Source organism: Danio rerio, chromosome 17, assembly GCF_049306965.1.
Source record: "Danio rerio strain Tuebingen ecotype United States chromosome 17, GRCz12tu, whole genome shotgun sequence".
Taxonomy (NCBI): domain Eukaryota; kingdom Metazoa; phylum Chordata; class Actinopteri; order Cypriniformes; family Danionidae; genus Danio; species Danio rerio.
Genome location: NC_133192.1, coordinates 12963355 through 12980715, shown reverse-complemented (window position 1 = coordinate 12980715; position 17361 = coordinate 12963355). Strand labels below are relative to the sequence as shown.

Here is a 17361-nt window from a genome sequence, read left to right as displayed (position 1 = left end):
AGCAAAGTAACAAAACAACCAAAAATAAAAAACAAATAAACAGCAGGTGAGGCAGTGGCGCAGTAGGTAGTGCTGTCACCTTACAGCAAGAAGGTCGCTGGGTCTGTGTGGAGTTTGCATGTTCTCCCTGCCTTCGCGGGTTTTCCTCCGGGTGCTCCGGTTTTCCCCACAGTCCAAAGACATGCGGTACAGGTGAATTGGGTAGGCTAAATTGTCCGTAGTGTATGAGTGTGTGTGAATGTGTGTGTGGATGTTTCCCAGAGATGGGTTGCGGCTGGAAGGGCATCCGCTGCGTAAAAACTTGCTGGATAAGTTGGCAGTTCATTCCGCTGTGGCGACCCCTGATTAATAAAGGGACTAAGCCGACAAGAAAATGAATGAATGAATAAACAGCAAATAAACGATATATGTACAACCACACTAATAATAGACAAGTCATAGATCGCTTATGGCCCCACAGTAGTTCGCTCGCTCGCCAGGTTAACTGACAGAGCTACAGAGCTTCAAAAATTCAATTCTGCAAGCTGTCCGGCCAGCTGAGGGGTCGAGTGATGCAGAAAGTCCACCACTGGGGTCGCCAACTCAAACAGCACGACGACACTCATTTTACCAGAGAGACAGAGACTCGCCGACTGACCTGAGGAATAGCAGCCAGCCAATGTTGCGAACAGAGTTGAAGTTGCCAGTCTTCCAGCAGGGGGAGAACCTAACAGTCATTTAAAAGAGGAAATTAATAAGATGATTGTCTTGGAGCAGTTACTCTGGGTCCTACTACATGAAGTGCTGATGGGTAAAGGACTTTGAGCCTTCCTATTTCGTAAACCTCAGAAGGGCATAACCGTAGGTGCTCATTCCCTAATAATATTAACGGTTAAAGAATGATAAGGTAATTATCTTTGTTAAGGCCTTGCGATTACCTCACACTGTAACATGTTCACTTTTTCTAAAATATTTATAAGTCTGTGTATGTCCAATGAAAAATATTGGGTTCCACTCAATTCACACTCAAGTCGATTAAGTTAACCAAACAGTTTTTTAAGTGGATTGAACATAAAACAATTATATCGTCCCAAAAACCTTAGAAATTGTGTTGTTTTCGCTAATTTTAAAAGCGTAGTTTGAACAAACAACAAAAGTAATTTCTTGAGTGTTTGTGTAAGCGTGTGCAAATTTGTGTGCATGTCTGATACATTTCTTTTATCTTTTTGGCTGAGGCATTATTTTTCTGTCTTTTCTCATTGTCTTCAGTTGACTATAAGCTACACTGATATCCTCGCTCCCAGTAAAGACAGACGTTCCCAGCTACAGGAGCAATACCACTTCCGGTGTGAGTGTAAACGCTGCTCCACTGAGGACAAGGTGAGTGTTTGATCCTCCTCTCACATCCGTCTTTCAGATCTCCTTTTTACCCTCAATTTTCTTTCTCCATCTCTTCTGGAAGAGGTTTCTCTCCGCCCCATTGTGTCCAGGCTAGATCACTATCTATCATCCCTCTTCTGCTCTGTGTTCACTATTCCTCTATCTTTTGCTACGTGTCTGTCCCGCTCAGTGTGGAAAGCATCTGATGATATGTCAGGTCTGTCATGAGGTCCTAGAACATAACCGGTCTCTCCACACTGCCCCGGGGAGCCCGTCCTCAGCAGGCCTTGTCATCTGTGATCATCACTGCGATGACAGCTGAACGTCAGGAATAAAGCTTTGCGTGGCATGCAGGAGAGTGCCTGAATGAAGGCCAGAGATTGAGTGAGGAAAGATGGGAATTTAAAGGTGAAGTGTGTAATGCTTTGGAAGTTAAAATACTTTTTATCCATGTTCGGGATACAAAAACTATGAAACGTTTGCAATTTATACATTTATTCCTGTGTAATTATAAATGAATAGGCCAAAAGCTATAATAATAATAATAATAATAAACATAATAACTGAACAAAATGAAGGCAGAGATTAAATATATTTCAGAAATAAAAACTACCATAGTATATCAATGATGTTAAAATGACACTATTAAACATGTTTCAGTTATATTTAATGAATAAAACACAATAAAATAATAATAATAATAACAACTTAATGACTTAACAATTTAACAATTATTATTATTATTATTGTTATTATTATTATTATTATTATTATTATTAATTTTATTATTAATTTTATTATTATTATTACTACACACTTTACTGTGACAGTTCAGCCAAAATATTTTTATATAAGTCACCTTTGTCTTGTTTTATACCCATTTAATTTATTTCTTTTGTAGAAAACAAAAGAAGTTAATAGTTATTTATTTTTTATTTTTTTTAATTTTCATTATTTCATTTAGTTTCATTTCATTTCGTTTAGTTTCATGTCATTTCATTTTATTTTATGCTTATAATTGGTCATTGGGGTTCTAAACACATTTATTGTTTTAATAAAACATTCATTGTATTAATGAAAACAATGTTTTTTAAAATACTTTTTATATTTGACACATTCTTGGAACAACGTGACAGTGTGTAAATGATTTTTTGTTTTAGCTGAGCTGTCACTATGAATGACTGAACTGTTGCAAACAATTTATTTGTGTTGAATTTAAACAAACAAATTAGGTTGAGTAATGTTCAACTTAATTTGTTTGTTTAAATTCAGCCCAAATAAATTGTTTACAACCTCTTAACGTAAAGAAATTGAGTAAATCCAAGGAATTATCTTTGAATAAATTTTTTCAGTGCATGGGCATGCGCTGGTGTCATATATGCTCAAACATGTCGCTGGCGTACACAAGTTACCTCCAGGCTTATGTTGTGGTTATTTTGCACCTGCATGCCGGTGCTGAGCTGAAGAGAAAGAGTCTTTATCCTGCTGTTAACACCTACACAGCTGCTCAGACTGACCTCTGCTTGAGTCATCTGTCACAGAAGAACAAACGCTCTTGCTCAGGGCTGCTGAGATGGAGAATTGGGTTTCATCCCTCTCTCCACTTTCTGCTGGGTCTGAATGTAAAACAGTTGATGAATTTGAACTTGTTTTTTTATGATTCTGGTACATTTGGATTGTTGGAAATCTGATAGGTGTGGTACAAACTCACTTTTAGGCAGTTTATTCATTCATAGATTGCGTATTTTGTGTATAGTGTACATAGTTTATTTTGTCATTCATCCATTCAATCGTTGACCAATCAATCAATCAATCAATCAATCAATCAATCAATCAATCAATCAATCAATCAATCAATCAATCAATCAATCAATCAATCAATCAATCAATCAATCAATCAATCAATCAATCAATCAATTAATCAACCCAACCAGTCAGTCAGTCAGCCAGTCAACCAACCAACCAGCTTGCCAGCCAGCCAGTCAGTCAGTCAGCCAGTTATTCAATCAACCAGTCAACCAATCAATCAATTAAGGAATCAACCAATCAATCAACCAACCAACCAACCAACCAATCAACCAACAAACCAACCAACCAACCAACCAACCAGTCAGTCAGTCAGTTAGTCAGCCAGCCAACCAACCAACTAACCAGTCAGTCAACTCAACTCAACTCAACTCAACCAGTCAACCAACCAACCAACCAACCAATCAATCAATCAATCAATCAATCAATCAATCAATCAATCAATCAATCAATCAATCAATCAAGCAAGCAAACAACAAACCAGTCAAGTCAGTCAGCCAATCAGCTAGTTATCCAATCAATCAATCCATCTATGTATCCATCGATCCATCCTTCCTTCCATCCAACCAACCAGTCAGTCAGTCAGTCAACCAACCAACCAACCAACCAACCAACCAACCAATCAACCAACCAACCAACTAATTAACCGGCCAGTCAGTCAGCCAGTCAGCTAGTTGTCCAATCAAACAGTCAATTAATCAACCAACCAGTCAGTGAGTCAGCCAACCAACCAACCTGTCAGTCAGTCAACTTAACTCAACTTAATCAATCAACCAACAAACCAATCAATCAAGCAACCAGTCAGTCAACAAACTAATCAATCAATCAACCAACCAACCAACCAGTCAAGTCAGTGAGTCAGCCAATCAGCCAGTTATCCAACCAACCAATTAACCAATCAACCAGTCAATCAATCAATCCATCAAACAGGCAGTCAGTCAGTCAGTCAACTAACCTCAGCTCAGCTCAGCTGAACTCAACTCAACCAATAAACCAACCAGGCAATCAACCAACTAGTCAGTAAACAAACTAAATCAACCAACCAAGGAACCAGTCAGTCAGTCAATTAATCAATCAATCAAACTACTAGATTCTACACACATGCATAATTATTATGGAAGTATAGCGTGTGCATGCATGTGTTAACAAAGGACAAATAGATGTTGGATCAGTTTACAGTATTTTTTCTGACCTTAAAGTCTACAATAAGGTAAAAAATTATCCTATGTTTTTGTTGGTGAGCACAGTTCAGAAGGTAGAATTGAGTTATGACCTGTGTGGTTTGGTTTAGGGATAGGATTGGGTGATAGAAAATACAGTGCAAAACAACTATAGAATGTCCCACAATTTAAAAAAACAAATGTGTGTGCGCATTTGTCTGTTTGTGTGTGTGTGTGTGTGTGTACGTGTTTTTGTGACATATGGTTCAGGATTGGTAGAGCTACGCATCGATGAATTTGCTCTTCAGTGTTTGAACTCTCAGTAATGATTAAATCACACTGAACAGAGCTAAACTGAACTGAACTGAACTTAAACACTAAAACCTGAACCACACTGTTCCAGTTACTATGACCATTTATGTGAAGCTGCTTTGACACAATCTACATTGTAAAAGCGCTATACAAATAAAGCTGAATTGAATTGAATTGAATATCAGGACACAAATCTGTATAATGACATGGGTATGACACAGGTATTACAAAAAGGAGGTGAAATATGAGGACATTGGTGACGTCCTCATTTCTCAAAATGCTTATAAATCCTACAGAATGAGTTTAATCAGAGAGTAAAGCTGCACACAATCTCCTGTGATGGTTGGGTTTAGGGGTGGGGTGGGGTGGGGTGAGGGCAATATAATATACAGTTTGGGCTGCATAAAATGAATGGAAACCTATGTAATGTCCCCACTTTTCACAAAAACAAACGTGTGTGTGTGTGTGTGTGTGTGTGTGTGTGTGTGTGTGTGTGTGTGTGTGTGTGTGTGTGTGTGTGTGTGTGTGTGTGTGTGTGTGTGTGTGTGTAGGGTGTCCATGAGGTAATTACAGGTGAGGAGTGTGAAGTGTTACACTGATGACGTTCTGATGAGAGGGACTTGTTGATTCACTGCTGGGATTTGCTGTGATCTGACAGTGTGTGTGTGTGTGTGTGTGTGTGTGTGTGTGTGTGTGTGTGTGTGTGTGTGTGTGTGTGTGTGTGTGTGTGTGTGTGTGTGTGTGTGTGTGTGTGTGTGTGTGTGTGTGTGTGTGTGTGTGTGTGTGTGTGTGTGTGTGTGAGACAGTAGGACCCACTGACACTCTAAAACAATAGAGCCGCTGTATGAGCACTGAAGAACAGGAGGCTCATCAGGTTTTCACCTAACCTGAATCTCCAGCGGCCGGAGATCTGATTCAGTCTGACAGTCGTGTCGAGGGCACAGATGTTCATGAAGGGCTGTCTGGCCATATGTGTCTGCGTTTTTTTTTTCTGTTTTAGCGTTAAGCTTTTTTTATGTTTGCATCATTTCTCCTTTGCAATTCTTTTCTGTCCCAATTCACACACAAAGCATTTCGCTTGACCTGACTGCATAACATCTATAGTATTTTTTATATATATATGTGGGGATGAATTTGCACTGTAAAATGCGTTCTATCATTGAATTGTATGATTTTATGCTTGTTTTTGTATGATTTTTTAAGGAAGACAAGCTTAAAGGTCAGGCCCTTGTCACTTTTTTATAAGCAAAAATATACATTTCTGGTAGAATGTTTCATGTGGGGCTGTCTGAATAATAATGTAAATGTTTGTAGAAGCATCTTTGGTGTAAATGTGTATGTACACGTGTAAGTTTTTACGCGGGATAAGAGTCTTGCATTAACGCAGCACGATAACACTGATAATGGCCCACCACTAATATATATATATATATATATATATATGTATATATAGGCGAGGCAGTGGCGCAGTAGGTAGTGCTGTTGCCTCAAAGCAAGAAGGTCGCTGGATTGCTGGTTCGAACCTTGGCTCAGTTGGCGTTTCTGTGTGGAGTTTGCATGTTCTCCCTGCCTTCGCGTGGGTTTCCTCCGGGTGCTCCAGTTTCCCCCACAGTCCAAAGACATGCAGTACAGGTGAATTGGGTAGGCTAAATTGTCCGTAGTGTATGAGTGTATGTGTGTGTGGATGTTTCCCAGAGATGGGTTGCGGCTGGAAGGGCATCCGCTGCGTAAAAACTTGCTGGATAAATTGGCGGTTCATTCCGCTGTGGCGACCCCGGATTAATAAAGGGACTAAGCCGACAAGAAAATGAATGAATGAATATATATATATACATACACAAACACACACACTCACCGGGCCCCTTTATTAGGTACCTGTGTCCTACTGCTCGTTAACACAAATTTCTTATCAGCCAATTACATGGCAGCAACTCAATGTATTTAGGCATGTAGACATGGTCTACACGATCACAATCTGCTGCAGTTCAAATCGAGCATCAGAATGGGGACGAAAGGTGATTTAAGTGACTTTGAACATGGCATGGTTGTTGGTGCCAGACGGGCTGGTCTGGATTTTCACACACAACCATATCTAGGGTTTACAGAGAATGGTCTGAAAAAGAGAAAATATGCAGTGAGCGGCAGTTATGTGGGTGCAAATGCCTTGTTGATGCGAGAGGTCAGAGGAGAATGGCCAGACTGGTTCAAGCTGAAAGCTATAAAGGCAACAGTAACTTAAATAAGCACTCGTTACAACGGAGCATTGTGTCAATGCCACAGCCTACCGGAATATTGTTGCAAACCTTGTCAATACCTTTATAACCACAGTGTACCTATCTTCTGATGGCTTCTTCCAGCAGGAACGCCGTGGCATAAAGTGTGAACCATCTCAGACTGGTTTCTTGAATATGACAAGTTCACTGTACTCAAATGGCCTCTTAAATCTCAATCCAATAGGGCACCTTTAAGACGTAGTGAAACGGGAGACTTGCATCATGTATGTGCAGCTGACAAACTGCGTGATGTTATCATGTAAATATGGGCCAAAGTCTCTGAGGAATATTTCCAGTACCTTGTTAAATCTATGTCACAAAGAATTAAGGCAGTTCTGAAGGCAAAACAGGGTCCAACTCGGCACTAGTAAGATGTACCTAATAAAGTGGCCAGTGAGTATATGTATAAACTATAATTTTGTGCAATATGTTGACCATAGATGCTTTTATTAAATAACTAAAAAAAATGTATGAAGCAGACTAACTTTGACATCTTTGACATGATTTTTTTAGCACCCCCAATATATTTAGCCAGCTTTTTTTGACAAATCTGACCATAAATATTTTGAATAAAGTGCAAAGTTGCCAATTCCTCTTTTTCTGTCACTTACTTTTAGCAAGGTGTTTTTAATGTGTACGTAGTACGGCTTTATGTAGCTGAATACATTTCCTAATGAAGTCCTCCTCTCATGCTTTATACACTGCAGTGTTTTTGAGCTCTGTGTTCTCTAATCACAACCCTAATGAATAACATGAATATTGAATTTATACAATGATTAACAAAGTGTGATCCTGGCTCTCTCCCTGTAATTAGGCTGTTCCCTTTAATAAGAAAATGGCTCTTTTATTGAAAAAGACCAGCAAATGGAAAAGCCTTTTTTATGTCCTGGACTCTCTTAAATGTATAATTTCACGCTTCAAAGACATTTTGTAGGTAAAAAGACTTGACCGCAGGGTAAAATTGATTCAGACATAATGTGCATTAGGTGAAAGGGCTGTTTGTTTATTCTGACGTCAAGGTTTGGTGTGACTGACAAGTTGTAGCATGCTTATTTTTTAACAATACATGATTTTATGTGTAGATAATAGTTTTATTGGTCATTTCTGCAGTAGATGCAGGGGATTGTGGTTTAGTTGAGGAAGTTAGCAGCTCTTATCAGCAAACGGCCTGTGGGTTTTTGGCCTCTCATGACATCCACACATCCCGGACAGCAAGCACTCTTCCTGATAAATCATTCATAAAGCTTGTATGTTTTGTGTGGACTGAGTGCCCATGAAGAAAAACACACAACAGGGCACTTTATACAGCTTGTAAATATCTGACTTCATTTAATATAACAATAGTACAAATTAAAATTGCTTTCTTACCGATAGAAATATCTCAGCGCAGCCATGATATGGCTTCATAAAATACTTTCTTTGTGATTGCCATACAAATATTTTATTTATTTATTATTTTTTGCCTACTTCATTATTTATGATGGCATTTCTCATCCATTAAACTTGACTTTATAAAGATGTTTTTTTTTATTATTCTTATTTTATTTTTATTTTTATACAATTTTACCACCATGCTTGCATTCCTGTGCATTCTCTTGCCTTGATTCTTGCAAGCACTACAAAACAGTTCATTACTTTACTTAAAACAGTGAGTAAAACCCAATACCTTGAAAGAGATAGGTTAACTACTTTAAAAAAAAGAATAAACCCACTGTAACTTGGAGCTAATATGTATGCCTAATTTGTATGTTTGTGAACGTTGTTCATTTACTTATGTCAATTTTAGACTGCACGATTTTCAAAGTGGTCGTGTCACAGATATTTTCACACTGCATGACTATCTGGGGTAGCGTTTCGTTGCTGCTGTGATTACACAGTCTATGGTTTACACTGTAGGATGGATCGGCGACAGGAGGTTGCAAGCTGCATGACTTTAAAATAGGAAGAAACGCTGACAACTTTGTCCAAACTACAGTACATCTCACAACCATCCATATGCGAGAAGTGACATGGAAACAACGCAAGGTCACATATATTTTGTTATTAAGTACATAATGAGAAAGAAGCTTTAGTGGGGTAGAAATGTACCTATTTTGCTCATCTGGCTTTGAAGAAAATTAGCAATTCCTCCTAAACTGTTTTTCTTTTTCGAGCAGGTTTAGGTATTGCTCAGATGACACGCCAAACAGACAAATTTTCAGTTTTTCCACCATTTTTTTTGTCCAAATAAACAAAATGAGCAATAGTATCTCACCAGTTTTATCATCCCTTTACTGGCTCCCAGTCCAATTTAGGAATGCAATGCAAGTTATTGTTATTTGTTTTTAAATGTTTGAGTGGTCTGGTACCTACTTACATCAGTTAGTTTCTTCACTGGTATACTTCATTGAGGCCAATCAAGTTTGAAAACAAGTTTCAGCTAGTTGTTCCCAAATCACGGGTAAAATTAAGTGGTGACAGGGCTTTTTCTGTCACAGCCCCTTGTCTGTGGAATGGTCTGCCCTTCCATCCTTCCATATTAGGTCATGTTCTTCCCTTGGTGCTTTTAAGTTTTTAAGTCCCATTTTAAAAATCGCCTTGCTTTCTATATATATATATATATATATATATATATATATATATATATATATATATATATATATATATATATATATATAAGCAAAATATGTCAAACAGATTAAAATAATTAATATATATTTTATATAATAATAATTAATAATATTAAATATATTGTATGCTGGTCTTTTTGTAAAGCACTTTGGTCGAAATCTGTTGCAAACAAACGAGCACTGATTTGCCTGGGATTTCAGGCATTTGTCGGCGATTTCTCAAAACCTGTCTGTCAGTCAAAATCGGAGCTAAAATCATGCAGTCTGAACTTGGCGTTAATGGTGTTAAGATGACAGATTTACTTTTTTTAAGTAAAGTCAACTAGTTGATTTAAAAGAAATAGGTTTATTCAGTTTGTTTTAATGTCAACTGATTGCTTTATAAAGTGATTAATTAAAAAACAAAAGCAGAGTGAAATATAGATGTCTGTTATGATTAGGCCCACATGAATTCTGTGATTGCAGATTTCCACAGATTTTAGCCTATCAATGAGTCTATTTATTTACTTGTGTAAATGCATGTATATTTATTCAGTTTTTCAAAATAAATTTCAGCAATAATATTGACTAATATGAAAATGTTCATGCAATTTATTTACAGTACAACTTCAGTCCTTTAGATATTATATTAGAGACTTGCTTTGTTTACCAAATAAGTGGATCTAAATTTGAATTTGCATTATAAACATTAAATAAAAGTTAAAAAGGTATTATTTTGATTTCATATATTAAGTGACACTCCCAAAATCATTCCACATAAACCAGCAGTGTTTTTTTTACAAAATTATGAGAAGAAAAACAAAAAATCTCTGTAGATTCTGTCTGGCCCTAGTTATGAGATATAACAATAAGAAATGCTTTTTTCTTACTACAAGTGGTGATCATATTTTAAAAATTAAACACATAGTTATGTATAGTTCTGGGGCATTTATGTGTTTAAAAAAAAGACAAAAGAATTAAGTAAAATTTTACAAAGTCCAATTTCACACAAGTTTCGTGAGATTTCGTTCCACATGAGATTGCACATGTGACTCTTGTGTGTTTGTTTCGTAAATGAAACCAGTCTGATCTCATGAGGAAACATAATTAGTCAATTGTCAGTTTAGTGGCTAATCGGTCATACAAAAATGTACGATTTTAAAAATCCCAACCGTCATTGTGGGATAAGCAAATCGTATTAAATTGTACAAATGGGATCATACGAATTCATATAAATTAAACACTAAATCAAAAAACACATGAGATTGTTTTGATTAAACCCATGGCATGCGACTATGAGAGAAGCAAGGAAAGCTGCTGCTCTCTTGAGGTTTTTCTTTGCCTCCTTTCGCATTTATACCATTTCCACAAGCTTATTTCACAGTATTTGAGAAAAAGATGAAGAAAGGCCTATAGTAATCAGAAAAGTGGGCAAAAGAGATTAAAACAGCAGGTGTAAACGGTAATGTTTCTCTCACCTGCTTGTGATCCGATCAACCAAACCAAATCTAAATAACATGTGTAAACAAAGCGTTAAAATGGCGTGATGGAAGGTCTGTGTGTGTGTGTGTACTTGTTTATGTGGTTTACTACAATGAAAAAATGTTGGGTTTCACACAATTGATTTGTATTGAGATAACATAAATATTTATTTATTTAATTTTTGGCTTAGTCCCTTTATTAATCAGTGGTCGCCACAGCGGAATGAACCACTAACTTATCCAGCATGTTTCATGAAATGGATGCCCTTTTAGCTGTAACCCAACACGGGGAAACACCCATACAATCTTGCATTCACGCACATACACTACTGCCAATTTAACTTACCAAATTTACCTGTACCGCATGTCTTTGGACTGTGGGGGAAACCTGAGCACCCAGAGGAAACCCACAACAACATGGAGAGAACATGCAAACTCCTCACAGAAAATGCCAATTGACCAAGCCGGGGCTTGAACCAGTGACCTTCTTGCTGTGAGGCGATTGTGCTTCCCACTGCGCAAAAAAATTAATTAAGCTGATTATTTTTTGTTGAAAAAAAAAAAAAAAAAACAAGAATTGAGTTGTTTCAGCTCATTTGTAAATACGTAGTTTAAACAAACAGCATTCATTTTTTTGGAGTGTAGTTGTTAAGGTGGTTAATGAGGACGTGGCTTAAAAAACAAACTTTACAGGGTCTTTCGACTTTCAAAATTGGCCACAGGTTTCCTGTAAGGGTCGGTTTTGGGGGTAGATGTGGGGTAGGGCCATATAATAAGTAGTTTACATGAAATACATTACAGAGTCCTCATAAACCATGTATTTAAGTCTGCGTGTGCGTGTTCAGTCACATTAGAGTGTATTGTCAGCACCGTGACTGTTCACCTCTGATATATCACACAGCTTTGATGTCTCACAGGCACTTATACATGAATCCCCTGAGGCCTTACACACACACACACACACTTGTCTCTCTGCAGGGATTTGAGTGTCTGACAGACCCCTATGGCTCAGACTCGTCATCACACTTCTCCTGAAATGAAGTTGCCCTTTCAGAAATTCTTGCCGGCTCTGTAATCCTGACAGCTTCTCTCGTTCTCCTCTGAATGTTTTTGTTGTGTTGTAGGTTTGAAGGTCTTTGATCTTTGATGACCCTCCCCTTCTTTAACATCCTTTACCATTTATGCATCGCCACACACACACACACACACACACACACACACACACACACATTCATTTGAACTATAATGCTATAAAAGCTGTATTAAAAGTGTCATTGGTCACAGATAAAGTTTGGTAAGTCAGTTCTAAAACTGGTCCATTTCTGTGTAGGACTGAATTTGTGTAGGACAAATGTGACATGGAATTATTGCAGATTTTTTTCACTTTATCAGGTAAAGCTTACCAGTACCGGGAAGGACCCCCTTTTGCCTTTAGAACTTTCTTAATCTTTTGTGGATTCAACAAGGTACTGAAAATTTTCCTCAGAGATTTTGGTCCGCATTGACATAATAGAATCATGCAGTTGCTGCAGATTTGTCGGCTGCACATCCATGATGCGAATCTCCCGTTCCACCACATCCCAAAGGTGCTCTATTTGATTGAGATCTGGTGACTCTGGAGGACATTTGAGTACAGTGAACTCATTGTCATGTTCAAGAAACCAGTCTGAGATGATTCACGCTTTATAAAATGGCGCGTTATCCTGCTGGAAGCAGCCATCAGAAGATGGAGACACTGCGGTCATAAACCACTACCACCCTGAACTGTTGATCTGTTGATACAAGGCAGGAGGGATCCATGCTTTCATGTTGTTGACGTCTAATTCTGACCATTGTCGCAGGAGATGTCGAGAATCATCAGACCAGGCAAACGTTTTTCCAATCTTCTATTGTCCAATTTTGCTGAGCCTGTGCGAATTGTAACCTCAGTTTCCTGTTCTTAGCTTACAGGAGGTGCACCCGGTATTATCTTCTGCTGCTGTAGCCCATCTGACTCAAAGTTGTATACATTCAGAGATGCTCGATCTTCTGCAGACCTCGGTTGTAACGAGTGGTTATTTGAGTTACTGTTGCCTTTCTATCTGCCGGAACCAGTCAGGCCATTCTCCTCTGACCTCTGGCATCAACAAGGCGTTTGCGCCCACAGAACTGCTGCTCACTGGATATTTTCTTTTTTTCGGACCATTCTCTATAAACCCTAGAGATAATTGTTCGTAAAGATCCCAGTAGATCAGCAGTTTCTGAAATACTCAGACCAGCCCGTCTGTCACCAACAACCACTTGAATCACCTTTGTTCCCTATTCTGATGCCTGGTTTGAACAGTTTGAACTGTGTCTTGACATTGTCCACATGCCTAAATGCATTGAGTTGCTGCCATGTGATTGGCTGATTAGAAGCAGTTAGACAGGTGTATCTAATAATGTGGCCACTGAGTGTACAGTATACTGTATATATATATTTTTATATTATATAGAAATGTCTTTTCTTGTTTTATTTTGTTTGGCTGGAAAAGAAACCGTTTTTGCATTTTCTTAAAAAAAAAAAAAAAGTAAATTTTTTGCCTTTTTTTTTTTTACCCTTAAGATTCTTTTTTCAGTTGGCTTCAGAATAAACTACTTTTGTCCAATGGCTTGACTAATTAACCTAACTAGCCCTAATTATCTTAGTTAAGCCTTTAAATTTCACTTTAAATACTAGTAACTAGCAAAAAAAAAAAACAGTAAATATTATGGGCGTTCATCATGGCAAAAACAAAAGAAATTTGTCACTGGAAATTAGTTATCAAACCATTTATGTTTCTCTGTTTAACAGCACTTGGGAAATATTTAAAAAAGAATTTAAATTTCACAAGAGGGCTAAGAGTTCTGCTGATAAATACATTGCAAAAAATCTAAATATTTATGAATTACTTAGTAAGGAATATTGAAATGTATTTTAAAATGAGCTTACATTTGTGAACTCACACTTCAATTTAAAGATAAATAACTGTATTATAAGCGTAATTTGTTATAAATCATATCTTATAAACAGGATTGTGAGATGCTGTCTGGAGAGAAGTCGGCGTGGACATCCATAAAAGACTCCATTCATCACCTGGAGCAGCTTCAGTCGGAGCAGCGTATCCTTCACAGCCAAAACAAAGCATGTTTTAGTGTCTGACACTTGCTAGTCAATTCACTATTGAATCTCAGGGTTTAGGAGGATTAAGTGAACCAGCCAGCAGCGCTTTTTCTCTGGAAACAACTACTCTGGAAACAACTGTACTAGACGAACTATGCCCGATACTGTAGTCATATAAATTTCAAAGACACTGAAGTGAAAGGTGTGAGGGTTAAGATGTCACTTCTGTCCAGATCGCTCTGTTTTAGCCTTTGGACACTTGTCTGATGTACTGTATTGAAGAAAATACAGGCTGTCTGCAGCTGAAATAACAAGCATTGCATTTTGTATTCTGTGCACTGGGAAATCTACTAGGCTTTGTAACAATTCTGTTAGAGTTTACTCACCATTTGTTGACATTTAACACTCATCAGACTTCTGTTCATCACAAATGAAGATATTTTTAAACTGTCTCTCTAATTGAAAGTGTATTCACTCAAAGCTTTGGCTGTTTTATCCTGGTATTATTGTTTTGTTTCGTTTTTTTCAGTAAACCAATCGCAGGTAATCAGCAGTGCCATTTGGGTGGATAAAGAAATCAAGCATTGAGCTAAAATATAGATTACCTGATAAAATGAGCATTAGCCTAATTTAAATGGCTCACTTCATGAACAACTGACAGTAATGGCCTAAATGTGATTTTAATTTTCAGTAATATAATTATACTTATATATATATTTGGCACTCAAGCTGAGATGAGCTCCCATTTTTATGTAAATAATTTTGAATCAGTTTGTAAATTCAGTGAATTGTTTAATGGAGAATCGCTCTGAATGGATAATCTGAATCCGTGAGCTGTTAATTGTAGACTTACTTTGAACCGATCATTTGAATCAGTGAGCTGTTAATTGGACACTCGCTCTGGACATATTTTTTTGAATCAGTGAGTTGTCAACTGGAGACTTGTTCTGATCGGATCTTCTCAATCAATGAATTGTTAACTGGAGACTTGTGTTATTGAATCATCTAAATTAGTGAGTTGTTAACTTGAGACTTGTTTAGAATTCATGATTTGAATCAGTGATATGTTAACTGGACACTTGTTCTGAATGAATCATCTGAATCAATGAGTTGTCAACCGGACCCTTGTTCTGAGTTCATGATTTGAATCAGTGAGTTGTTAACTGGAGACTTGTTCTGAACGAACATCTGAATCAGTAAGTTGTCAACTGGAGACTTGTTGTTATTGAATCATCTAAATCAGTCAGTTGTAAACTGAACACTTGTTCTGAACGAATCATCTAAATCAGTGAGTTGTCAACTGAACACTTGTTCTGAACGAATCATCTAAATCAGTGAGTTGTTAACTGGACACTTGTTCTGAATTCATGACTTGTCAGTGAGTTGTTAACTGGACACTTGTTCTGAACGAATTATCTGAATCAGTGAGTTGTCAACTGGACACTTGTTGTTATTGAATCATCTAAATCAGTCAGTTGTAAACCGAACACTTGTTCTGAACGAATCATCTAAATCAGTGAGTTGTCAACTGAACACTTGTTCTGAACGAATAATCTGAATCAGTGAGTTGCCAACTGGACACTTGTTCTGAATTCATGACTTGTCAGTGAGTTGTTAACTGGACACTTGTTCTGAACGAATTATCTGAATCAGTGAGTTGTCAACTGGACACTTGTTCTGAATTCATGAATTGAATCAGTCAGTTATCAACTGGAGACCTCTTCTGAATTCATGAATTGAATCAGTGAGTTGTCAACTAGACACTTGTTCTTAATTTATGAATTAAATCAGTGAGTTGTCAACTGGACACTTGTTCTGAATTCCTGAATTGAATCAGTGAGCTGTCAACTGGAGACTTGTTCTGAATTTATGAATTTAATTAGTGAGTTGTTAACTGGACACTTGTTCTGAATGAATCATTTGAATCAATGAGTTGTCAACTGGAGACTTGTTTAGAACAGATAATTTTAATCAGTTAGCTGTAAACTGGACTCTTGCTCTGAATGGATCATTTAATGCAGTGAGTTGCTGAATGGAAGCCTGATCTGGATTGATCCATTGAATCAGTGAGTTGACTTAAGAGCACATGCAATCAGATTTGTCAGTTCTCTAATGAATTGTTTAGTTTGATTTGCAAGCTGAACTCATCAAAATTCAGCTCACGTCTCCACTACATGGCTGAAATAAACTTTCATGTAACAGTTACAAACAGTTACAGAGATTCTCTCATAAAGATAATTTTTTTATTTTTTTTTTTAAAGATGAACACATTTCTGATTTTCTGTTTGGAATAACATATCTTTTTCATTATGGGGTGAACTAACCATGTAAACCAGCAAAGCTTCGTTGGCTGTTGTATTGTTATAATGAATTTCATCTTCATTTTAGTCATGTCCTTAACTTTTTAATCAAAAGACTGGGATGAGCTGTTGAAGGAGAGCCAGGCCCTTCTGCACAGACATTCAGATGTCGTACCAGACAGGAACATCTACATGCTCCGACTGCTGGATTTGGCCATGGATGCCTGCATTAGTCTGGATGACTATGAAACTGCTCTGGAATACGGCAACAGGGCTCTGGGTCCTTACAAGTGAGTGTGTGCATCTAAAACTTCTGTTCTGGCAGATTTTCTGCTAAATCTTAGTGGGATACACCTCCATCTCTCATTCAAATCTATAAAAGTCCCTTTATAACTGTGACTCACATAGACTCACTCACTTCTGAAGACCAAAAAGAAACAAGTGCAGCTCTAGTTCGCAGGAACTATTGCTATAAATGTATTGAAAAATTATCCTCTATTATAACATCTGTATATCTTAAAATGTATCTTATGTGTTGCATGTACAAATATCCCAAAAAGTGACATTACATAAATGAATTTAACAGCTTTTATTTCAATCAAACTAAAAGAAATAAGGAACAAAAATAAGGGAATAATTAGGAAATACTTCCTTGATCTGTTAAACATAATTTGGGAGAGTGTACTAATTTACATGGTTTTTCAAACAAGTATTACTTTTGGTGGTAAGAGACATACAGCTCTATTTTAACTAAATAGGTGCAAAGTCATGATGAAAAAGCATTAAAGGCATGTCCAAATTCACTTTTGCTATTTTAAGGATGCTATTTTAAGCCTCGGCACATGGTCTAACAGGGTTGTGCTTATTCTCTTAATGAGTTATAGGTGGGTTTTGAGCATAACATGCATTAAATCAATCAGAGTCTCATCTCCCATTCCCTTTAAGAGTCAGTTGTGTCGTG

General features: G+C 37.3%; 1 protein-coding gene across 3 annotated transcripts in view; it reads left to right on the top strand.

Moving 5' to 3' along the window:
• smyd3 (SET and MYND domain containing 3) overlaps positions 1 to 17361 on the top strand; it is a 332576-nt gene that overhangs the window by 278655 nt on the left and 36560 nt on the right. For all 3 annotated transcript variants that reach the window (NM_001423732.1, XM_073927420.1, XM_073927421.1), the window contains 3 exons: positions 1249 to 1359; positions 14011 to 14098; positions 16516 to 16690. In NM_001423732.1, the coding sequence (NP_001410661.1) occupies positions 1249 to 1359; positions 14011 to 14098; positions 16516 to 16690 (374 nt within the window). The remainder of the gene's footprint in view (positions 1 to 1248; positions 1360 to 14010; positions 14099 to 16515; positions 16691 to 17361) is intronic.